Source organism: Macrosteles quadrilineatus, unplaced genomic scaffold (genome assembly GCF_028750875.1).
Source record: "Macrosteles quadrilineatus isolate MER2022 unplaced genomic scaffold, UCM_ALF_1.0 Scaffold_1__1_contigs__length_201487025, whole genome shotgun sequence".
NCBI lineage: Eukaryota > Metazoa > Arthropoda > Insecta > Hemiptera > Cicadellidae > Macrosteles > Macrosteles quadrilineatus.
This window is the reverse complement of record NW_026542594.1, coordinates 141,196,057-141,223,008: the sequence shown is the minus strand read 5'-3', so window position 1 is coordinate 141,223,008 and position 26,952 is coordinate 141,196,057. Positions and strand designations below refer to the sequence as shown.

General features: G+C 34.1%; 3 protein-coding genes across 7 annotated transcripts in view; 1 reads left to right on the top strand and 2 right to left on the bottom strand.

The window, feature by feature from the left end:
* The first annotated feature begins 925 nt into the window (after positions 1-925).
* Positions 926-2,002, top strand: LOC129001072 (uncharacterized protein K02A2.6-like). The gene has a single exon (XM_054428239.1). It carries the CDS (start codon positions 926-928, stop codon positions 2,000-2,002), a length of 1,077 nt encoding a protein of 358 aa, XP_054284214.1.
* A 3,580-nt stretch (positions 2,003-5,582) lies between these two features.
* LOC129001066 (IQ domain-containing protein N) lies at positions 5,583-10,278 on the bottom strand. Its single transcript, XM_054428225.1, has 3 exons — positions 10,257-10,278; positions 9,421-9,473; positions 5,583-9,292 (listed from the first exon to the last, which is right to left on the bottom strand). The coding sequence occupies exons 1-3, from the start codon at positions 10,276-10,278 to the stop codon at positions 8,924-8,926; spliced, it is 444 nt and encodes a 147-aa protein (XP_054284200.1). The 3' UTR covers positions 5,583-8,923.
* LOC128985834 (uncharacterized) overlaps positions 9,341-26,952 on the bottom strand; it is a 44,703-nt gene continuing 27,091 nt past the window's right edge. For all 5 annotated transcript variants that reach the window (XM_054405787.1, XM_054405796.1, XM_054405762.1 and 2 more), the window contains exon 7: positions 9,341-9,473. The gene's annotated coding sequence lies outside the window, so the exon portion shown is untranslated. The remainder of the gene's footprint in view (positions 9,474-26,952) is intronic.

Below are 26,952 nucleotides of genomic sequence, written 5' to 3'. Positions count from 1 at the left end.
TTTATAATGTTTATGTTTGTGTTTATATATTTTTCATTCAGTCAGTTGTATTTTTGTGTTGTCATGTTTAAGAAATAAATTTTGTGTGGGTTATATAATTTAAGGACTTGATAACTGGCGACGAGGAAAACCAAAATGGAGTCAACTGACATTAGATTACATTTAAACAGTTACAAAAGGATAAGAACGTCAATCAAGGCACAATTTACTAAATTAACAAACAAGCTGAACAATCATGAAATTGATCGTAGGCAAGTTGATGAACGTCTAGAACTTCTGGACTCAACATGGACTAAATTTCTTGAAGTACAAGAGAAAATATAACTAATAATAAACGACACAGAACTGGATGAAGAAGTAAATTACAAGATGGACATTGAAGAAGTATTCATTAAGTTGAAGATTATGTTGAGGCAGTTGAAACCCATTTCACTTTCGAATACAACTCAAGAAATCAATGGTAATGCAAGCAACTCTACTGACAATACAGCTTCAACATCCCATATTTCATTTGTACCTTTCAGTGAAGTTGAATCTTTTGACAATTTTACAAAAAGACTTGAAGTATTTATGCACCTGAAACACATATCAGATGAAACTACAAAGACATTCACCCTACTTATTAATGGCGATCTACTGGGGACTGAAGAAGTTCTATCAATATTGTTATGGAAGAAAGTTTATCCTTGTAACAGATCATAAGCCACTTGTTTCAATTTTTGACCCATACAGAACCTTACCTACTATGACTGCCACACGTATTTTCAATTACGCTCACTTCCTCTCTGGCTTCGATTATACTATTGAATATAGGAACACCAAATTACATGGTAATGCCGACTACATGTCTCGCTTTCCTAATGAACATCCACCGACAAATCAAATTGATCAACATGAAGCCTTTTTCATTAACCAAATTGAATCAATGCCTGTAACACATGAAAATATTGCAAATGAAACATCAAACGACAATGACCTAAAACCTCTTTTGAAAGCACTTCAAGATGGTACTGATTTAGAACATATTGGCTTGAAGAATAATGAGTATTCACTTCATGATGGCTGCATTTTTCGTGGTTCCAGAGTAGTAATTCCTGAAAAACTGCAAGGAAAAGTACTCAATGAACTTCATTTAGGACACTTAGGAGTTGTGAAAATGAAAAATCTTGCAAGAAGTTTTTGTTACTGGAAACACATTGACCGTAACATAGAAGATCTAGCAACGTCTTGTCGTCCATGCTGTTTGAAGCAGAATCTTCCTGAAAAAGTAGATGTCCATCCTTGGCTGGTTCCATCAGGACCTTGGCAACGAATACACATCGACTTTGCAGGTCCAATTTATGGGCAATACCTTTTTATTATCGTTGACGCCTATTCAAAGTGGGTTGAAGTCATACCAACCAAAACTACAACATCTAATTGGTGCATTCAACAGCTGAGGAAACTTTTCTCTACCTTTGGTTACCCGTTCACGTTAGTCTCTGACAATGGTCCTAACTTCACATCATCTATCTTCAACCAATTCCTACAAGCTTGTGGCGTCACACACAAATTCTCTGCCCCCTATCACCCTGCAACCAACGGACAAGCAGAGAGATTTGTTCAGACTGTAAAGAAACAGTTAATAGCAATGGAGAATGATGGAGGAGATTTGCACTTCAAAATAAATCACATCCTAATGTCACTAAGGAATGCCACAAATGCTACAGGGTCCTCGGCATATGAACTTATGTTTGGGAGACGAATAAGGACAAGGCTGGATCTTATGAAGAAACCCCAAGATCACACAGAAATGCCCGACGGATGTACAAAAATGAAAAGAGAGTTTCGGGTGGGGGACAGGGTTCAGGTGCGCAATTTCGGAAAAGACGGAAAGTGGAAATTTGGAAACATAAGAAGGAGAGAAGGATTGGTGCATTATCAAATCGAGATGGACGGTGGGCAGGTTTGGAGAAGGCACATTAACCACATTCGGCCGTGTAAATTTGAGGGGGAGGATTAATAAGGATTTGTCAACAACATATGATTTCTTAACACATGGTTTATGTTATTGTTTTATAATGTTTATGTTTGTGTTTATATATTTTTCATTCAGTCAAAATGGTTGAATAAAATAGGTTGTACATTCTCTTGTATCATGTTTATTATATAATTTAAGGACTTGATAGTAATTTTGGTGAGCAAAGCCACAACGGGTTGTGCTTGTATATTTTAAAAGACAGAAAACAACATAACCCAAAAGAAATGTGTCGTAACTAAACGGCACTCCTAGCGGTAGGTGCCGGAACATATGCTAACCGCAGCACTGCTGTCGGTATATATTTATTCTATTCGTCTATGGTTTTATCTATGATATTGCACATCTAGTTGGATTTTTTTGTTTTGTTACATACCCTTCCTCATACATTACTTACCAGATCTGAATGTATTATTTGTATCCTCAGTTCAATAGATTCACCACTCTCTTAGATTATTTGACCTATTTCACACTATTCTTGGTAGTTTGTTTATAGGCCAAAACTGCAAATCTGAAAATAATCCAACATTGTCCTAGCATTGTCTGCCAATTTCATTATTTCTTCTTACCACAATTCTTCATTAAAACTGTTTAAAGACATATTGTGAGATCAAAACATTTTCTGCTAGACAACAAGATTCAGTCCAGAAGATGAATTTTGTGAAATCAGTTTACAGTACTTCCACCCGAAAATGTCATCTTCATACAATTGCATAAAAAATGTATGCTGTAACATTAATCTAAACTCATTTGAAATTTTAATTTTCTGGCGCGATTGGATTTTCTACACAAGTATCCATTGAACATTGAGAAACCATTGACTAAATGACATGAATTTCTTCTGACTGTCCAGAACAATCTTATTTCATCCTGCATCATAACATTGCTCAAGTCAATGGTTCTTCACCAATGTTAAGAATGTTAAGAGAGTCCAAATAAAAAAAAATATTTAGAAGGGATACTTTTTGCATTGGTAGCCAAAAGTCTTTTAGCTACTCCCTTACAATTTTTTTTTTAAATTTCCTGGGTGGCACTAAGGATCCAAGACTTTGACCACTCGACTACCACACATATGTGATTACCCGTTTTAGTGCTACAAAAAGTGAAAACAGTTATTTTAGAACACTTTACAAATTCTGGTTTTAACTTGCACGTATAAAACACAAGGGTCTAAGTATGTTAAAGTGGTTGCCTTTATATTGAAATTTACTGATAGTCTTGGGATGAAGTTTCGTCATTCAGTTCATGCCAATAGCTAATTCTTCCCAAGGAAACTTGCTCATAACAAATAATACAATTCAAACCAAATAATGTAAATTTTAAATTTTCTCTGTTATACAAACTACCTTGAACCTTATTGTGATACCTACTTATAACATTCTTTTAAACCTGTAACTTACTGCTGTAAAGAAATCTGTTCTGAAATTGAAGAAAGTAAATGTTTGCAGAAATATGTAGTTTTTGGCAGAGGTCTGTCAAGATGTTGGTTGTCAGAGTGTTTATTCGTGGCCGCATCAACATGACTTGGCAGGAAAGGTCCAGGTCCAGGTGATATTGCTAGTTGCCAACTACCAAAATTGGACCCTCAAACTTACCAAAACATGCAACAGAGCAATAGAAACTACTCGACCGTATCATTGGATTTAGTTTAATAAAGACCACTTTTATAAACATGTTATGCTATATTTGTAGATTAGCTACTGTGATTACAAAAGTGCTCAATACACAATACCATTAGCCTTCAAAATATTATTACATTGTCAAATTTTACTAGAAATATTTCCCCAAAAATTTTTATTTTTGTAAAACGTTGTGTATTGCTAATCTACAATATACAGGATACAGGGATTCCCTATGCCCTAAGCCAAATTTGATAATTCCTAGGCGATATATTTTGTGAGACATAGTGAGCTTCCGTCAGTCAAAGGTATTTGCCTTTTATTAGTAAAGAGATTATTGAAAATAATTTTACTTCCGCATTATTTCTGGTTGCTATACACGGCAATAATATATAACCAAGTGACGAGTATTGAAAGATACTTTGTATCACGATAAAAAAACAAATTCATCAAACATAAAAAAATATCTGATATTTCGTAATCTATTCCTTTTTAACTTTTGTTGATGTCAGGCAAAGTATTGTTTGTGTAGTGAAAGTAATATTATGTCAGGAAAATTCAGCTGATCACTATTTGTTTTTGGTGTATGGAAATTGACGATTTTTGAAGATCTCAGCTGCGAGGAAATGGGCTATTTTCAAATATAGAGTGATGATAAATGTTTTTTTTTGTTTATATTATTTTAAATTTAATGGTGAACTTATTTATGTTTACAATAGATTGTATATTAAACGGGTATAATGGTAATTCTTATTTTATCAACCAATGTTAAGTGTAACTTATTAAACTAAAGAAAAAAAACCACAAAAATTCTACCCATTTATCTCTTCAATTATCTAAATGCTGTAACAATTTCAGCAAAATAACTATGAAAACTGGTTTAAGGTCAGCCTCAATATTTTTAGTACAGAGCAAACACAAAATCATTCAAAGTTTTATAGAACTACAGTATATTGAGTGAGGATGAGACTAAAAATAAGAGTTTATGTCAAAGAATGTTTCCAAACAAACACTATAGTGGAAACCCCCAGAAATAACTGGAGGCTGGCTTGTACACAACATCTTAGCCGCAATAGGATGTTGTAATTGCAATTACAACAGAATTTTATGTTAGTATCAGTAGACACAGTTTCATGACTATAATTATATCCACTCCTTTTTAGCAAATTGCCCATAATAGGGAATAAGCTGTTACCGTAGTACTCATAAAATGGTAAGACCTGGACCCGGGACCAATTAAATTTTTCGTTTTGAGGTCCCTAGAGGCCAAAAACACCATCCGTTCAAAATTCATATATATGTGTGCGTGTGTCCGTTAGCACGATAACTCGAACAAAAATGATCCGATTTTGATGAAATTTGGTATAAACGTGTAAACTACATTTATTAGAACGAGTTCACGAACCAGCCTGATCGGACTATGGGAACGGGGGTTTATGGGGTATAAATAGGGTTTTTTTCCATTTTGACCCTAAAAAAAAACACCAAATTTCACAATTTATTTTCATACCATTTTGTAGAGCTTAAAAAAAAACAAATAACTTAGTATATGGAAGCGTATTTATGCGCCTAATAGTTAAGGAGAAAATTCCAAAAAAATTAAAATTCCCATGTTATTTTTATGGAGAATAAATCAACTGTTGTAGTTTGCTTGTTTATGAACATATTTTGATCACTGACAGTTATTGGTCAGACAGTTAAGTACGTTAAACTAATGCTATTTAAATAGGGAATGAATGTTATATTTTTAAGGAGACGTTTTAGTGTAAATCCAATCAGGCAAATGGAAATTCGGCAAATCGCTAAGTCTGCAGGTTTGCTGGGGCAGGGGTATTTTAAATATAGGTAGGCCTACCTTCATGTTATTTTGTGTTGACGGTTACCATTATTGGTACCTAGTCGTAAAGCTATGATAACACTTGGGTGATAATATTCAATCAGACGTATAAAGTAGAATATTTTATTACATACAAATGGCACATATTATCTCAAACATTTCAAGTTTAGAGTAACAAATCTTGTAATTGGGTAATGGGCTTGAACTAGACTACGTAGGCCAAAGCCAAATGGCACACCAGACATTATAGAACCAGATGAATTCCTCTTAGTTTTCAGTGAATCTAACTCACATGTTGTTACCATATCTATTTTATTGAGTAAGAAGATACATTTTACCTTCTATATGAAAAAATAAGGATATTTACAACAATTTAAGTCAATATACTTAGCTACATAAGTGTTATCGAAAAAATTCAGATTTTTCTTACATATTAAGATATGTCTACCTAGATATGGTCCGCCTAAAATAATTATCTTTGGTGCGATTCTATAACAGTGTCCATGGCTGTTTACATAACGATAACTAAATTTTACAACAATTATACATTTCATTCCATTTATAACCATAACATAGATTTACATGATTGAAAAATATATACTATAGTATGATGAATTTTTGAAATTATAGTTAATAAATGATAACTGGGTACTTATGAAAGAAAGTATCTATCCTAAAATTAATAGGTAACATATAACAAGTCAAGCAGGGTCTGGGACCAGATTGTAATGTGATTATTGTAAAGCTGTAAGTTGACAACAAACTAAAACTAATCAAATCTATAATAAGACAAACATTTTCCTTTTATTACTTCCCTCAACCACACTACATAATCAAGTGTTATTTATAAGAAAATGAAGGTAGTTGGCCTACTCTGTATTTGGAACTCCCACTGTCTAGCCAGCAGAGTTGTGATGTCACTGTTCCTGTGTTTACAGTTTACATAAGTAGTGCAAAGGGCAAATAAATTATGAGAGGTTTTGCAATTTCTTTCCATTTGACACATTGGTGTCTACATTAACACCACAGTGAAATGCAGCCTGTGTTTATTTTGGAAATCAAGCACTATATGCCGTAGTGCTCTAGAAAAATGTCTCCTCATTTACCACTATGTAAATACAATAAAATTGTGCCAAAGTATCAAGCTAGCTCTTCAACCTCATCAAACAATTGCTTCCTATAAACATTTATCAACTAAATTATAACTTTTGGAAACAATACATGTAATTATGCACATATGACAACTAATGCATTATTTTGTCGGAAACTTAAACATTGTTATGTAGAATGGTACCGTATAAAAAAATAGTTTTGCAATTGGTTTTAAGAGTCAACTGCTTGGCAAAATAATTTATATTCTTGTTGTATTGTTTCATTTTTCACCATTAAACCTACTTTTGAGATAGAACATTTGAAATAAGATAGCTAGTCAAAGTATTAGTGAGTCTGTTTGTTGTATCAAACAGTTTTATTGGACCAATTAAAGTTTATTGCTGTTTTTTAAACATAGAAAAAAGTATACTCTTACAAGTTTGTAGGAAATTTTATAACTTAAGTTAATTGGACAAAAAAGTTAATTGAAAAACAATTTTAAATACAGTTCAGTAGTAAAATTAAAATGTTTTCAACAATACTAATACCAATAACCAATATCAATCAAAACCACAAAGCAATATCTCTCAATTTTAACAGTGTTATATTTGTTTAAGTGTAAATATTTATTGTTTGCAACTAACTATTCTACCTACAGACATACAAAAAAATGGGATAGATACTATGATTTATATTTGGACACATTATAATTGATTGTAATATTCTCATAATCTAGGCTTCTACTGTTTTCCCAAAACTTGGAACAACTTGGTTCATTAGGCAGGGTTAGGTTTCCCTAATTGTGCTATTCAAGTCAGTATAAAAAGATTTAGCACCAGTATAAAGTTTGTGCTAAAATTTAGTCATATTTTTCTAATTTTTAAAATGTAGTGTAATAGTAGTTTGTGTAAAGATAGTGTTAACTACACGAGTAGAAAATTTAAGGTAGGCTACAAGGCTTGGAGAGTGCCTTCAAAACCTTTACGAGTGTCGTTAAGACTATTTACTGTACGCGAGTTGCATATACTATGCATATACTTTGCCTACGACAGTTTTTCATTACTATAACAATCACTACTCGTGACTTCTAAGAGAGGTTATGTTTTCGTTTATAACCTCGCATTGCCACTGACAGTGATGCAACGAATTATTGTACCGCACCACTCAACAACAATAAAAATTGGTCTAAACAGCTGATTAGTTGACGTTCTAAGCATTACAATATTTACTTCTTCTCTCCCAATCTTTGACCCTCATTGGTCCATTATCCGTGTTGTTAAATAAAACAACAATGCTGCGAAGTAAGTAAACAATGCTGTTGTGTGAATCTTTTCAATTCTATGAACTGATCTGAAACGGCTGCTTTAAATAAAAATAAAAATAAAATTAAAACTGTCGTAGGTAAAATGCATTTCATAATTCATTAATTTATTTAACTAAATATTATTTTTCTCTTAAATATCACATTTTGGTTGTGTTTAGTGAATGTAATTTTAGAAGTGCATTTTTGTTAATTTTACATTTTATAGACAATTTAATGGAAAGAGAAAATTAAATTTGTTAAAGAATATTTATAGATTTGGAATACCTACTGATGGAACATACTCTAGAAACAGATGTTTAATGTAAATTTAATTTTCTGCCAAATATTTTTATCTAAACTTCAATCTTTTTCCTTGAGCCAAATGTTTGTTTATGCTTTCCCATAAAGATTCTTTACCTGGCATACATACGTGTATGTACACAATAAAAAAGAACCTTTTGACTTCTAGGCACCATGGGCATTGTTAGATGTCGACTAGCTACACAGATTCAGGGGTATACACTGTTAAACATATTCCATTGACTGCATGTATACATAGGTAGCCAAATGTTGATACCAAGTTTCTGTGTTGTGTTTTAGTGCAGACTTTAATTTTAACATTTTTTACCTCTCGTATAGTGTTTTACACCACCCTGTGCCTATTATTTACTAGAAATATTTCCACCCCTGCTTATTATAAATGCAGTGAACAGTAAGCAATTTTACCTTGTACAATTCTAAGTTTTCCATATGACGTGGTTTTGAAAAAACACATATTTTTTCATCAACTAAACTTTACCAAAAATGATTAACCACTTTTTTGTGCAAACCAAAATATAAACAAAACATAAAGATAACAATAATAATAACACCCATGTTGAAATAAAGATCTGAAAGGTAAATCAGCTTTCGGCTTCCAACTATTAATAAACAAACAACAGACACAGCTAACTGACAGTTCAGTCTGAAACACGGCACAACCTGCAATATTGCTATACTAACATATCTTTGGAATATTAACTAAAATATATAAAATACTGTACACAGAGAGTGTCTTACTGTTTGGCTCGCTGATGCTGGACTCTGCGACGCACCAGGAACCCCCGCACTCCCGCTTGTATCTTGGTCGCCGCTTGTTCTGTCTGAGGATCGGCGTCGTGGGACGGTGACGTCTCACCTTCACTCTCCACCTTCCTCTTCATCTCCTTGCGCACCTTGTATCCACGGAACCCCGCCTGTATCTTAGCCGCGGCTCTGTCAACGTCCTTCATCTCTTGTCGCGTCTTGAACCCCCGGAACGTTGCTTGTATCTTTGTCGCCGCCGCCGCTGCTTCGTCCGACGCACGTCTCTTGACCATGGTATCCGCCGCCGCCGGTTGGTCGGCCGCTACTGGCTCCTCCCCGCTCCCCGACCCCGACACTCCCTCCCATAGACAAGAATAACATCACACACACACACAGCTTCCCTCCACTGATCAGTCTGCCGTAGCGAGAGAAAGGTGGAAACGAATCTTCACGTCCTCAAACACTCAACTTTATTTCACACTCAAACCACTTCAGAATGTTTAGGTCCAACATCAGGTGTCATCTCCGTGTGTGCTGTACCTGAAACGGACAGAAATGTCGATTATATTAAATGCCGAAGGAAAACAGAAAATATTACCTTGAATTAATTGTAATCATTTGAGAGATAAAAACTGACTGGCTTGATATAACTTGATTAATACAGTACAATAAATTGTTATAGATTGTCTATAAAAAAAATGATTTAACTTTTGCATTAAAGACTATCTATATTCACTATTCAGTAATCTATCTTTCAATACAAAGGAACCTTGAACCTTTGAGTACTCATACACTCATATGAATAGTATACACATTCGACTTGACGAACACGTTGCATACAATTATTTACTTTTTCACAAGTTGCCCTTTAAGGTGGCAATCCTTTCCTAAAGGGAACTTCCATTTATCTAATGTTAAAAATAAATCTGCTGTTTGTTATTCTTGCAAGGCATTTGGTTTGCAACAGAACTGTTTAGACGTTTCTCGTTCACGAACATCATCTGTATAATGGCTTCATCTGAATATCTAATTTATTGAAAATTGCAATCTCAATATGGAAACAAATTGCTGTTCTGAATCAAATCGGGTTATGATTTAATAGACAGTAAATTTGGTCTATATTTTACGAATGAGATAGCATAAACATACAAAACCTTACATTAATGTAAGCAACCTTAAAATGTATAACAAAGTATAATAAGTAACCGAGAAGAGGCACTCTACTTGTATTTAAAGTTTTGGTAAGTCGTACAATCGTATACACCACAACAAAAGCAATTTTTAGTAATATATCTGCGCAGCTATGAAAATCAAAATACTAACCACGCAACTCTTTAGCGCGCATTTTAGCAGTATCCGCAGAAAATATAATACGATATGCGCTATGTCATGACCATGTCGTAACGTCTCAACTGATCCAATATACATGATCGAGAGATGAGTGGACGCGGTTAAATGTATGGGCAATAAATCAATCATCGCCGCCAGAACATTCCATAGTAAACAAACATGCATGTGTGTATTGGCGAGTGTGAAACGGAATTAACACATTTGACGCATCAATGCATACGTAGAGAAAGATCTGACCTAATGGCGTGATCACTTAACTAAATACATTAAAACTATTAGGCCCTATTCCAAACCTAATGTTTATTTACATATCCGTTCGTGAACGAAGCTTATTTTCTTACTAGATCTTTAAAAATAAAAGTCATGAACTGTGTTATCTTGAATAGGTCTTATAGACTTAGGCTGTAAGAATTTGAAGCCAATACACCAGAAGTTCAGTACGATCGCACCAGAGGGTACTAGTGTTTTTGCCCTAGAACGCTAGCTAGGCACAAGCCCGGGATTGCACATTACTTCATTTGCGACATTATCACTTAGATAAAATCCATTGATGATTTGGCGAGGTTTGAACCCGGGACCTCTTGGACCGAAGTCCCGCGCTCCAACCACTAGACCAGCTCGCTCCCCGGAGGGTACTAGTGTATTGGGTTAAATAGTTCATTCTATAATTATATTAATTGACAAGCATGTTCTTTAAAACCTTTTTTTCTCAGTTCGTGTGCATCGAAGGGAAAATCTACGTATACTGTTAGAAAGATATTTTCCTATAGATGTGCAGAACCCCTTTATAAATTAAAATAGGCCTTAGGCTCAAAATTAAACACGAAAAATGAAATTGAAATGTCAAAAAATCAGGGTCGCCTTCCTTGTGACGAAATAACAACGAAATGTGAACAGAATTTAAAACAAATGGGAGAAATTCTAATTACATGTTTTATTTTCAGCGTGGGGGGGAAATAGGCATATTACATATTTTTGGTCGAGTTTTCGACCACTGGACGAACTGTAGTATTAATTAAAAGCAATGCAGTATAATAATGGCAAACAGCTGATTGATTTATCACCTGACGCAGAATATTGTCATTAGTTGGTAGACCATCTCAACAAATTGCTCCACGTTTTTTACCCTTCAAATCAAATTTTTACATTGCATAGGAAGTCTATAAATATAGGGTCTGTTGATTGACTATATAGTGTAATGATTTCAAATTTAATAACACATGATTTGGAGCACCCGCCGTGTTCCGACCCAAACCTAATCAGTAGAAGCACCAAGCACTTCAGATGGATGTGTTTGTTAACGGATTAAGATTAAAGATAAATTTGTCGTTATTAATTAGCTAAGAGGAGTCTTAACCCTAATCGATTATTACAACATTGGTGGGCTACTATGGCCCAATTGTAGCAGTTTAGTCCACAAAGTAAGCTACAGCAGCTATCCGCCGTTTTATCGTCATGTATTATAAAATATTTACTGTACAGGTACAAACCAACGCTAAAACCATCAAATATAGCGTATAACCTATTGTAGTTATTGTAAAGAATATGAGTAACCCACGTGAGTTACTTGTGTGAAGTACTAAAAAAAATATTGATTCCTGTCGACTTCTTTGTAGACTAAAGAAAACTCATCGAGCAATAAAATCGATGCCAAAAACTTTAAAATTAATTCTAATCCTAAATGTTTTATTCAACATTACATAATGTTTTTCATTATTTTAGCCAGAAAAATAACAAGCATATAAAATACACCTTCATGGTACATTTGTACATTTAATGAAATGCATCCCCTTCATGAGTCCGCCTATCGTAATAATTATTGTTGAGAGAAGACCTAGGACTGGGCCTGACACAGCTTTCATTTAACAGCCAATTCTCTGAAAATGTCGGAAGGCAAAACCAAATTCAATCCAATTTTTCAAAACAAAATTCATTGTCTGTCAGTCCTGCAGAAAAAAAACTGCTAAGTAACATTTCAACCAGAGTGGTAGGGCCTATCTGTGTCAGATGTAGGTCATGATAGGAATTGTCTTCATCAAGCGTGGCGTGGGGTGTGGGTCTTAACTGGTGGTCAGTGGTTAGTTCTAGTTGGTCATCATTACACCATTAACAGCCTACGTGATTAGTGATGGTGGGTTTAATTTACTCTACATCAACAAATATCATTCGACTCACACACCCATCATTGTTGACAATTACTCTAAAACATCGTTGTTATATCCCATATTATATTCTGCCGATTTATGGTCGTTTAATTATGCCTTGTGAACATTTATAGTAGCAATCATTCAGATTGACGCCGTTACTGCTACAACCACATCTCGTGTTGCAGAAAATACTAAGACTAGTAGAACAAAATATTACGGTACTCTAAATGAAAATTGTCTGAACGTTACTTTGATTACATTGTCTCGTTGTGTTTATGTTTGGTCATTGCCATAGCCTCCTATGTTATTACATTTCAGAGATTTACCATTTTTCAAATCGTCCCACTTTCAGATTTAGGCCTAAAGATGTTGCTGTTCATTTGTTATCATTGCAGGTTACATTGTATGTTTCGTCCAATAAGTTCAAGATACTTTTGGTTTTTTCTGTTTAATGTCTGCTGCTGCTGGTGGAAGGGCCGAGAGCCACGGTCGAGGACACAGCTACAGTGTCATCCATCATTTTGATTCTATTTCCGCACTCTGCACTTCCTTTGTGACGATGCCGCGGTTGAAAATGGACACATTTAGAATACTCACCGTAAACTCGAGATCTACAAACTAACTTATTTTCAATAAAAGAAACATCAACATTTTGTTTACTCGTTGTTTACTATTTTAGATAAACACAATTATAATGGCAATACTAAACAATTAGGTTTATTTCATAAAATGTGTTAGATAGGCAAACGCCAAAATTAAGTGGAAAATACAGTCGAACTGTTCTAGAACTCGGGATCAATTATTAAATACTAGATGAATGGGAGCTGATCAATTGATCTCAGCCTTGATCGTTTGTTTACGAAAGCGTTGGTAGCGACCAGCGACGAAACAATAGCGCACTGTAAGTTACTGATGTATGATCACAACTACTACCTGTCCCTTGTCCACTGGCCAACTATATCACTACCTACTTCTTACAACCACCTTTCTACCACTATCGCCCATCGATAGCATCCAACTTTTACAAGATGGTTGTTATTGCCATCCTACTACCTTTTACTATTTCTATATCCAATAGTCAATTACAGTACTACCTTCTTGTCGTATAACACTGGACTACTAATACGCATTTAAGATGACCAAATTAAATTTTGATTTTTACAAATGGATCTTACATCATCAGCTTGATCTCTTGTTTTATTACACATATTCCCTGCTTACAAATGTTTACCTTTATTTAAATTTCCATCTCTGCGGCCCACTCTTCCAATTTATGTTTTAGTTTTGCCTACACGGACATGGTTGAATTATATTTGTAACTTGGAAAGCAATATTAAATATTTAGCTGCTTTGTCATATTGGAAAATTCCATTTGGCAAAAGTATATTTGAAAAATACACGTCATTAACATTTTGAAAACTTGTAACCTATTTTATTGGTGGCATGGAGAGAGAGAGTAGAGGGAGATTGGCTCGAGACGCGCTCACAGCTTATCACGATCTTCAGAAATAACGCGGCGAGTGGCTGAGGCCAGCACCTGTGTGACTGCATCACTGCACACTGAGAATAATATTGGTTTACGTTCAATATAAACACGTACGCGCGCGAAGAAAGCGCATTATTTATATTTGCCACGAGAGAGGAGGTATGTGGTGTACAAACAAACACAGACGGACGAGAGAGTGACCGCTATAGGCATCTAAACATCTAAACAATTGAGGCAAGGTCCAGCGATGAAAATGTAAAATAATAATGTTGGGGTAGTTTATCTAGCTCTCTAAATAACCTCTAACCAATATGAAACAGAATTTTTCAACAACCAGATTCTTAACTATAAAAGTCTACGTAACTGAAAGTTGACTTCTCGTTTTTGCTCTATAGGTAGCTAAAGCATGTGAGCTATTAACATGTGTCAGGCTCCGCACTACTGGAAGACTTTAATGTAATCATCGTGTGAGCACTAAACATATACATGACATAAAAATTTATATGATTACTCTTAAACTAAAACAATAATTTATAAAATATAATAATGTGGAATCTTAGTTTTTCAATAAAGGAATGATCTTGTTAGTTGTACGCTGTTTAATATCTATACCAACAGTTGTTTGAACTGTGGATTTACTAATGTTGCCCATATACTACATACATCACATAACGTTTTAAAATAAGGAATATTAAATGGAACGGTTTTTAGCGAATTCCCCATATATGGAATAAGCTATTTATTACGTTTTCCTCATATCTAGGGACCGTTATTTCGGAATTTAGAGGAAATCTTGATACTAGGACACCATGGCTGGCACTATCAACTCTTTAGATTTGTTATACTTTGTAAATACTGTAAACCTTGTACAATGTCTTGATTTTTTAAATTGTTTCATCAAAATAATGATCTTTATCGACGAAAGTTTTCTCATGGTTCGTGTCAATTTTGTATTGGTCTCAAAGCTAAATTGATTTAAAATCCGATGGATTGTATTGTACAGTTCGATTAAGTGGTTGTCTGTGAATCAGTCCAATCATAGGACGTTGACCGACATAATTCCCCAATCTCGATTATATCAACTCATTTAACTACCGCATGTTCTAATAGCGTCAACATGTGAAATCCTATACAGAGTGGCTGAAAAGTAACTTGCACCCCCCCCCCTTAACTTTTCAAACATTTGATATATATGAAATCGGTTTGCGGCAACCTTCTTAGATATGAGGGGCTACAATAATTATGGTCAATTTTGAAAATTTTGCTTTTAGGGGTAGTGGGGGTAGGGGGTAGCTCAAAATGTTCAAATGGCAAGTATAGTTGAGTTTGGTATCATTTTGTAGGTCTTGACGAAACGTAAACATTGACATAAAGAAAACCAAAATCGGCTCACTAATAACAAAATGGCGCCCTAAAACGTTTCAAATCCAAACAACCATGAGGGTGGCAACAAAATTAACTTGCACCCTCTTTAACTTTTTAACTGTTTGAGATATTTGGAATTGGTCTGCGGCAACTTGTTTGGATACGAAAGGCTACAATAATTATCGCCAGTTTTGAAAATTTTGCCCTTAGGGGTAGCGGGGGTAGGGGGTAGCTCAAAATTATCAAACAGCAAGTAGAGTCAAGTTTGGTATCATTTTGTAGGTCTTGACGAAACATAACAATTAACATAAAGAAATTAGAAATCAGACCATTAATAACAAAATGGCAGTTCAAAATTACTTTAAATAACCATTGCCTCAATCATTTTTAGCTACCATTTTGTTATTAATTATCCGATTTCGATTTTCTTTATGTTATTTGTTATGTTTCGTCAAAACCAGTAAAATGATACCAAAGTCGACTATGCTTGCTATTTAAAATTTTGAGATACCCCCTACCCCCGCTACCCCTAAGGGCAAAATTTTCAATGACTGACGATAATTATTGTAGCCCTTCAATTCCAAACAAGTCGACGCAAACCGATTTCAAATATCTCAAATAGTTAAAAACCTAAAGAGGGTGCAAGTTAGTTTTTTGCCACCCTCATGGTTATTTGGATTTGAAACGTTTTAGGGCGCCATTTTGTTATTAGTGAGCCGATTTTGGTTTTCTTTATGTCAATGTTTATGTTTCGTCAAGACCTGTAAAATGATACCAAACTCGACTATACTGTCATTTGAAAAATTTGAGCTACCGTACCAAATTCCTACCCCCACACCCCTAAGGGCAAAATTTTCAAAATTGACCATAATTATTGTAGCCCCTCATATCTAAGAAGGTTGCCGCAAACCGATTTCAAATATCTCAAATGGTTGAAAAGTTAAGGGGGGTGCAAGTTACTTTTCAGCCACCCTGTATATTATTAATAGGCAAGCATGTTTCTTGAAAAACTTTTTTTCTCAGCCCGTGTGCATCGGAGGGAAAATCAACGCTTACTGTTAGAAAGATAGTTTCCTGCAGATGTGCATAACCCCTTTATAAATTCAAATATGTAAAAAAACAAGCACAAAAAACGAATTTTAATTTTTTTATCAACATATGGGCCTCATAGGTTGCCATGCAGTGACGAAATAACAACGAAATGTGAACAGAATTTAAAACAAATGGGAGAAATTCCAATCCCATTTTTTATTTACAGCGTGGGTTGGGTGAAAATGGAAAAGTACATTACATATTTTTGGTCGAGTTTTCGACCACTGGACGACCACTAGTACTAAATTATTACAAGATTGTATTCTATAGCTATACAATTTTGCAGCTTACTTTTATCTCACAATTCTAGTTCCAGGGCCAGGGATCGTGAAGACAAATCGTAGAAACCTTTTTCGAACCATGAGTTGTTACGTATATCCAGTAGTAATTATATAAATTAGTATTGTAAACTGCCTTTGAGAAAACCTAGAGACTACTACAACATTCATGAAATGTAGATGTACTTCATTTAGTAGATACATGGAAGCGCATTGTTTAAAATTTCGATTGCGACAATATCGAATTGGCTGGACTGCATCGTCTAATCAGCGAGGGAGGTCACGTTAGTACGTCAGCTTCAGTTTCCTGGACTTGATGACGTCGACGTCATGAGGTACGTCAACATGTTGACTGGCCAGAATAACTAAGTGTCATTTAGGACGGTTGCTACGTAAGAGAGGATTATTCATCTGTACCGCCCGCCCCCTCAAGTCCTACTTGGAGACGTTCATGTATGGAGTGCCAACACTGGCGGTATTTACAGCTGTACTGTAATTTATGTTGGTTACAATAGTTGACTGTTATTTCGTACCACCGTTGCATACTACTGGATTTTAATATTAAATGTGGTTCTCTCTCCTCCCCTACCCCTCCATACAAATAGAGACCCAGAACTAGTACAATTCTGTCTTTGTAAAATATACAGCGTACCATGGTTGATTTTATTGTCAGGGATAAACGGATAACAAAAATGTCCCAAATGTTTTAGGCGATAAACCTAAGGTCTATCTCTAAAACACACTTGGGACTTTGGGGATGGTGGTGTCTGTGGTGTGCCTATGTACACACCACAGACACCACCATCCATCCAACTATCTCCCATCAAATAAGCTCACACAAAAATATAGAGGTATACACAAACCCGTGTTATATTTCATCATAAATTGTATGCTTCGTTGTTGTGGCAACTGATAAAAAATAGTTTCATCCATTTTACAAAGAACATTCCACCAATGTAGCAAGTGTTATTTTTTTTGTTGGTAAATTTGGCTCGACAAAGTAAGGTCTAATCAACATGGAGTATGATTTGCAAATCAATTTGCTATAGTATAGTGATAACCACGGATTAACACAGTGTGGTAAGTCGCATATGACGGCATTTCTGTCGAACCTACCCTCGAAAAATAATCCCACTGCAATTATAACCATCTTATGAAAGTACTTAGATCTTACATTTTATGATCGCGAACCAGCATGATCGGACCATGGGAACGGGGTTTTATGGGGTAAACATTGGTTTTTCTAATTTTTGACCCTCCAAACACAAAATTTCCCAATTTCTCTCCAGACCTTTTTAAAGAGCTTAAAAAACAAATAATTTAGTATATTATAAGTGTTTTTGTACAATTATTGGTTACGGAGAAAATTCATAAAAATGTTATTTTAAAACTCCCATGTTATTCTTATGGAGAATATTGTAAAATGTTGTAGATTGCTTGTTTATGGATATATTTTGATCAAACTTGGTAAATTTATTTTTTGTCTACTAAGTTATTAATATTTTTACCCTCCGTGTAGCAGCAAGCCTAGGTACTCATTAAACCTAATGTTAATTAAATACATTTAATTGAAAATTAATTCAGGCAATTGGAAATTCGCTTAGACGGCAGGTTTGCTGCGGCGGGGATTTTTTAAATTAGTATATTTTATTTATGTATGATTGAATCATGTGTGAGAGTATCCTAACGCCTTCATTTCGTTTCAGTCGGCAGATCGCGGGAGCGTAACGGAAATGTCGACGGTCTTTTGCAGGCGCTCTCGCTATAGAGATATCCATCAAGTATAACTACCGATCAGTAAAATTATACCGTTTATCCGGTTGTTTGTATTTTTTATAGTATTTGCACATATTTAGTATGGCTTAAACTACTGTTTAACGTTTAATAGACTTAACTGAGTTTGTGTCACACTGTCATATTTTTCAAGGATAAATGGAATATTGCTAAAAAAGTTAGTTTTTTTCCATATACCCCTCTTTTGTCCCAGCACCGTCCATAAACTAAGGTCTAGTAAAGGTTATGCGGGTTATAAAGCAGCATAAAAGGAAGGGTATAATTTGAGGACAGTCGAGAGGGGGTAGAGGTAGGCTCACTTTGTGCTACTTGACCTCAGTACTGAGGAGGTGTTACCCCCTCCCCCTCGCCAACTACTGCTACCCCTACAACTCTTACCGTTTAGTTTAGAATGTCTTGGGGTGAATAGTAATATATTGCCATTAATTTGTCAAGGGGATGAAATGCATTAGGTTCTCTAAAACGTGTAGACAACAGAAACAAAAATAATACAAGACTTATAACATGAGGTAATTCAGGACTTATTGCAGGAGGTGATTTACGTTCATTTGTGTCCTACAACATGTAAGCGATGTAATGTATCTGCATGGAAGCTCGATGTGCTCAAACTGCAAGTACGTCACCTTGGCACCGTCACAACCAAGTGTAATTTGTCTCCTGTTTTCTGTTGCCAAAGCTTGTAATTTTCAATTGTCGCCTATTTCTGACTGAGCTGAATCTGCGATTTAGGTTATCTCGTCATATTGCACATGCACATGCAAATGCACTTAGTGCCCGTATTTACATAGCATTTTTATAGAATTTCTTCATTTGGCACTTCTTTGTCGTAACTATACATACGGTTGAATTTGAAATCATCACCATTTTATGATAAGAATATTTAAGGACGTAAAGTGTTTTTGCAGGACATTTCTTGCAAATAAATAGAACAATAAAACTTGTTGAAATACTGTAATCCACCGCTGAGGAAGGCTAATGCCCAAGGGCCACTGAATAAAGAGATACTGTATCCACGTTTGTATTCTATCGCCTATAAGCCTCAGTGGACACTCGCTGGGATGTCGCAACGATAAAAAGATTATCATAACTCTTTGGTACGTATAAAAATGAAATATATAGATATTTTATATAAAATATATGTATATATATATATTACTGTTATAAAGAAGAGGTGGTGTCTGTGTGATTGTATGAGATACACTCAAAAACTACTGAACCGACTGGGTTCAAATTGCACACAAATGAAGCTACAGCTCCGAGGATACATATAGAACTATTCGTGCTTTGATATTGACCTAGGGCTCTGCTCAATGGGCTTTCAAAAATCTGACGTGAGATATTTTAAAGTAAATATTGATTGATGGTATCCATGGTAACAAGAAACAAAGTTTAAACAATAAACTAAGGAACCAACTGTAAAATGAATTTTGATTTCATAGTTCAACACATCTGGTTGAAACCGATTTTATTAATTAATGGGTCGTTGGAAAGCTTAAGTCGTGTATATTTGCAAATAATTATGAAAGTTTGTTTTTGTTATGATTTATGGTGATAAATTAAAGAAAACGTGTTTTCCATAAGAAATACATTGAAAACGGTGTTTTTCACACTTTTTATTTGGGTGCGACTTTTAGCTGCCATTTTTTTATATTTCCAAGAAGTGCATGGTATCAATTTGTAGGAAATTTTATTGTCTTTCAGAATATCACCTTCCACTTTGGTTGATTTCCTCACCATTTAAAAGTTATTTCCAAAGAAGTTAAACAACCTCCGACTTTATAGTAATGAGAAAATATTAAGTTTGGGATATTTTTGTTAAACTTTGTACAACTAAATCTAGACTTCTACTGGACAGGTTTTGTTAACTAATGCGTCATTAGAAAGCCTAACCCATGTAGATTTGCAAAAAATTATAAAATCGTTATTTTATTAAATATTTGTGGTGAAATATTAAAAATAACAAAAATACATTAAAAACTGGGTTTTTCAAGTTTCTGTTTTCAAGATTCTATTTGTAGCCAGCTTTTGGCTGCCTTTATTAAGTATTTTCAAGAATTGCATAGTAGTTATTTGTAGTAAATTTTATTTTCTTTCAGAATATTACATTCACTTTGGTCGATTTCCCCTCCATTTAAAAGATATTGGCAATAATCTAAGTGATCTCCAAATTTATAGTGGTGAGAAAATACTGAATTAGATATATTTTTGTTTAACTTTGTACAACTAAATCTAGACTTCTACCGGACCGATTTGGTTTCTTAATGGGTCGTTGGGAAGCCTAATTTGTGTGCATTTGCAAATAATTATGAAAGTTTGATTTTATTAGTTATTTAAGGTAAAAAAATAAAAAATAAAAATAATACATTTAAAACTCCTTTTATTCCAGGTTTATATTTTCAATTTTATATTTGTAGCCAACTTTAGGCTGCCTTTATTGAGTATATTCGAGAAATTCTTAATAGTAATTTGTAGGAAATTTTATTCTCTTTCAGAATATCACCTTCCACTTTGGTCGATTTTCTCGCCGTTTCAAAGTTATTTGCAAAAACGTTAAGCAGCCTCCAGGTTTATAGTAGTGAGAAAATACTAAATTAAAGATGTTGTTGTTAAACTTTGTACAATTAAATCTACAGTTCTACTGAACCGATTTTATTAATTAATAGGTCATTGGATAGCCTAATTTGTGAATATTTGCAAATAATTATGAAAGTAAGCAAGATCGTTTGGCTATAAATCGATGATAAATAACTCCATTTTTTGAACAATTTGTGTTGGTCGTGATTTAGCTGCGTGCTTTAATGAAATGGAAGCTGGTATTTCAATGAGGGTTCTTAGGTCAAAACAAATAGAATAACGTAATTAGAATTAAGTAAATGTATCTAAAACTAAATTCCAAATCCAAGATATAATCAAATTTATATTTTCTGATTGAGCGATACAGTATCTTGAACTTAACTGACTAAAACTATCAATATCTCAAGTGAAAGCCTTTGAAGTATTTTAAGACCAAGACATATAAAATAACTTAAATAAAAATAGAGTTACGTATCATTGATTGCAGATAGGTACTAAAACTATTGTATTTATTGTTGATTCGTGATTCGGCAGTGTGCTTTCGGTAGTCCGATCTTAATAATCAATAGCTCAAATGAAAGCTGGTATTTCACTTAAGGTGTTTAGACCAAAATGTATAATGTAATTAGAACTGCTGGAATACATCTTTAATTGAAGAGAAAACAAATTCTTTCGTCGATTAATACATTAGATAAATTAATGATGATGCTTGATGACAAATATGTGCTTGCATAGCTTTATTTTAAGACCAAAATAATGAAAATCGGGCAGGTAGAAGAGCCCTCCTGTAAACCATCGCCCGCTTGCGAAACATTGAACTCGGAAAAACCAAAATTTAACTCCCATAAGAAATGTACAGGGAGGCAGTTTGTGCATAACTCGAAATATACGTCAAAATGAATGCCGATGCTTGATGGTAAATCTGCGCAACGTCCATACCTTTAGTTTAAGGCCAAAATTATGAAACCAGTCGGGTAGAAGAGCTAACCTGCCTCGGAAAAGAAAAACCAATTATTTTTATAGATGGAAATAATTGGTTTCCCAGTATGCATAATCTAATCATACGAAACATGTGTTAATAATTCAACAGCTTATTGTTATATTGTTATCTAATGAATTTTTCTTTGATTAAATGTTGTTGTTAACAATTTGCATTTATGTTTAAAGTGTGTTCCTTATGTTAAATGTGTGATTCTAATGTTATGTACTTAAACTGTACCATTAATATTAGTGAGTAAAGTGGTGTATGGATTTCATAACCATTACTTTACTAGAGACCGTTGTATTTAACCACAACGGGCACTGTTGCTAGTTGTAATAGTATATTTCGTACCTAGGGCCGAAAATGAGGTTTTGCTGGCTCGAGATAGTTTTTAAGATCGAGACGAAGTCGAGAACTTAAATCGATCGAGAGCTGCAAAACCATTTCGGTCCGTGGTACGAACGCTATTTTTCACCACACTATACCCTATTACCACTATTCACCACTATAATAATGCACACTGATAGTCAACACAACTACAACTTTATAGTTATGTGAAGAAATAACTTGAGGAGTCAGCAAAAATAAAAATAAATAGTTGCTAGGCAACGGTGACAATAACACAATTATATTGCAATGCTATGGATTTTGATTGTGTATTTAAAATGCATTCATGTTTTAAGTAAGTAAGCGGACAGCTGATTTTGCGGCCCCGGCCTGTAAAAACCTGCTCGGTCCCCAAATTACGATGACAGCTGGCATGGCCAGCAAAACGTAACTTTCAGCCACCAATTAACGTATGTAATACAGCCAAAAACATCATAGTGTGGTGAAAAATAAATTACTCATGGATATCGGAAATACTGTAATCGAGATTCTATAATCATTACCTTATCAACCTAGACTCTTATTCTGAGTTTTACGAGAATTATTTTTTACATATATTTTTGTGTAAACAGTAATTTAATACCCCTGCAGCAGCAAACCTACAGGCTAAGCGAATGTCCATTTGCCTGATAAAAATTTCACTAAAACATGTTAGATTACACTATTTGGTTTAGAAGTATTATGATAGTTTTTCGCGTACAGTATAAACTTACAAACCATTAAACATGTCATTTTATTATACCTGAAAATCCATCATTGGTTTTGGGCTCCTAAATTTAAATTATTTACAGTCTGAGTTTACAAAAACGTACTATTATTTTCAAGTTAAGTAATACAGTTCAATTTTGTTTCTAAATAAAATGGTAGGAGTGAACCCATTTTTAAGGCATTTTCAACGAACCAACGTTGCCTCTTTTGCATACTGACCCCGTTGCAAGGCAAGGGCATAGCAGCTAGTATTTGATAAAATATTCCATTTTAAAGTTGCGTGATGAACATTTTAAATTACGTTTTCAAATTAACCTTATATGCAGGATTGAATTTGTAGTAATATTCCCCTCGTAAGTAATGATTCAACTTGACGAGAGTCGTTTGGAAAATGACTCTCAGTTAATGTATGGCTTAGTGTCTGGGAAACTAACAAATTAACTTAATAAAATAAAATCTAGATTCTCGTCAGACTGACGTTAAAACTCGTAATACACGGCACATAATTCACATGGAGGATGTAAATGATGACGTAAGAGGATGGTTAAAGTGCCTCTGGCAATATTACTTGCTGATAGAAAAATCCGTTTTCAAAAGGTTTCAACTACAGAACAGTAACAAAAATACATTATTGAGCGAAGCTCACTTTCCCTCACTTTGTAACTTCTTTGTAAGAGCATCAGAATGTAATGGCTTGACCAATTGATATGAAATTTGGCCAGCAGCTAAAGAATACTGAGCACAATGTTTTGGTAAAAAATATTTGCAAATTTCCTTCTGGATTTTATTTTACGGGTCACGCAATTTCGCTTCTTAATTTAATGTAAGTTGAAAGAAAAATTATATTGGGTTTATGACATATGGGTGGTTTATCTCGTTTAATTGAAATAAGATAAACATATGTTCATTGTTTGTAACTGTTTTGTTTACATTTCAATGTTTACTTTCATCCTAGGTTAAAGTTGGAATGTAACAGTTTATCAATGGAAGTAACAGTTTTGCTATATTTGTTTTGACCATGCCTCAAAGGTTGTCCTACGTAGGCCTATCAAGAGTTAAGACATTTAAAGGCCTGCTTCTGGATCCACCATTTTCACTAGACCGATTGATGTCAATTAACAGACGCGGATCTTGGGCAAAGAAGAAAGAAGCTCTTGACCGTTTAAAAGAAATGTCAAATACACATGTCTAATAACCTTTTATCAATTCTTATTCTTATTCTTAACTAAATAAATTAACTATCAGATAAATTTGTCATTCTTTAGAACTTAAATAATATCGGGCAAACAAACGTGGAATCTGTTGAAAGGGAACAGGGGTAGGTTGTTAGCTGCTATAGCCATTGACAATCTTTAAATAATGCTTCGCTCATTTATGCGTCTAAAGTGTAACGGCAGACCACCCTAGTTATTTCTGTTCAACAATAATTAATGTATAAATAAATAATAGCTTATTATATTTACATAAACAAATAGAGTTTTGTCTGTACATTGCGAAGAATAACCAAATTGTTGGTTACTTTTACCATCGTTCCATTGTTTAAGAAAGTCAAAACGGGTTATCTCAATGTCCAAGGTTTGTTCAATAACATTACATCTCCAAAAGTGTTTTCCATGCCTAGTTTCGTTATCCTACACAACCAAATCAATACAAAGTTTTTAATTATTCTTTTGCAAAATGTAGGCTACATATTTACCACTATATATTGTTGTCATTAGAGGACTTAGTGAGTTACTATGTGTTCGTAAGCTATGTGTATAGTATATACATTAAAAAATAATATTTATAATGATGCCATCTTAAACGTCCTGATGGGTGGGTTTTGCCTACATAACCAACTAATTGATGGATTTTCGTGATTCTAGCGTTGAAAGAAATATACTTTTGAGAGGAGAATAATTTCGAAGCCGCAGTTTTAGTTGTGGGCTTCAGTTATTTTATAAAATTTGTTTTAATGTTTATTATTATGAAAGCGTAGCAGCCTTCACTAACATTTTAAGTTTGTTTAAGTCCAATATAACGAGTGATTTGGTTAGTAAATTGGTGCAAAAAACACGGTCAAATTTTCATTTCCCCCGTAGTTGTTGATTCACTGATAGATCACAGATCATAGATTAAGCTAGAGAAAGATTGTTTCTTCAAACCGTCATTTATGTTTACAAAATAAGTTGCTTGCAAAGTATTGATATTGAACAAGTTGCCACACATTTAAACGTAGACATTTATATAAATATGTATATATATAAATAATACGCTAAGCCGACTTTTGTTAACAGAACTCTTCCTCAATTTTTAGACAATGAATGTTATTTGACGTATCTTTTGTGATTTTAGGTAATTTAATAACATTGGCAACAATTGTCTTCAGTTCTTCGCCTGTAAAAAACTTTGTTGCTGATATGTTCACTCGAATTGAAAGTGAACGTTTAGCTTTCAATGGAAGTAACCAGGCAAAGCTGAGAGTAAAATGTACGTGAACGTTCAAGACGCGATTAGAGATTTGTAAGTCAAGTTTTTAAAAAGTTTTTAAACAACTCTGAATCCTACTATAATTCCTACTATCCTACTATAATTATAGCACCAACTTTTGTTCAACGTTATGCTCATCGAGCCACAAGGGTTTCGTAGTATGTGTATATTCTTTAATCTGTGGTGTTACATGTTTACGTCCATAGTAAATTTAGTATTTTCCTAAGTAAAGGATTAGCGTTTTAAGTAATGGGTCATTTTGATCTAAATATCCCATCGATTGGGAGTAATCAAGTTTTGCCATAAATATAACGAGGTGTTAGCCCGTCCTACGTAAGCAGTAAAATAATTTGCATTTATCCTTTTTTATTAAGACTTGTGTACAGAGCCTCGATTTGTACTGTGGTTTAATTAATTTTGGTCTAAACTATTTTAAACTGTGGTCTAATTATCTCTACTAATCTTACTTATTTCCTATAATCAATGACAAAATAAGAGTAAATGAAATAACGTCATAGTTCCATAGTTTATATTTAACCAGCTGTTAGTTAAAACAAATATTATATTGCTCTAAAGAAAATCGAAGATTACAAAGATTGCTTAAAAAAATCATTTTAACATCCTAGTATTTTACTATGTGTATTTAATTAATCTGTCATCATCTTACAGAAGAATTGAATGGAACAATGTTTAGCATTACACATAGTATTAATAAGTCAACCCTAAGTACGGTATGTCTTTACATTTTATCCAAATGCTGAATTTGTGACACAAAAGCTGAATGTTTACAGCTGTTATGTTAAGCAAATTATTTTATGCCAAAAGCTAGTTTAGAATCCTAGCGTCGGCTGCTAGACTTTTTAAAAATTAAAACTAAATTTCTAAAAAACTGGGACCCTAAACTAAAATTATGGCTTCGACATTCCCTAGTTCTCAAAAATATCTTTCTTTCAACACAAAAATCATGAAAATCCGTCGAGTAGTTGATTCAGAATCGTGAAATAAAAAAACACTGTTTCGTTTTAATATTATAGATCTGTGTGAACAAGTTCATCATGGAAAACGAACTCAGGTTAGGGATTTTTTTGCAAACCATCGCTAAATGTCTTTTGTTATAAGGGGTGTACGTTTTGATGGTAGTTCTTTGATAGTCACTGTTAAGGCCCTCCTAAGGGCCTTTAGACTGTATACAGAACCACAGCAGTGGCGATCGTGCAACACTACACCAATCCTGACGAGAAGATTGGTAAATAGTTTAATACAGTTAATATGTTCTGGGGCTATTATAGAAATGTATTAGCTGCATCAAAAAATTAAAAGATACTGTGGAATGCTGTTGGTGACAACTGTATGTCAAAAAGTTAATCTGTCTTCATGTTTATACAGC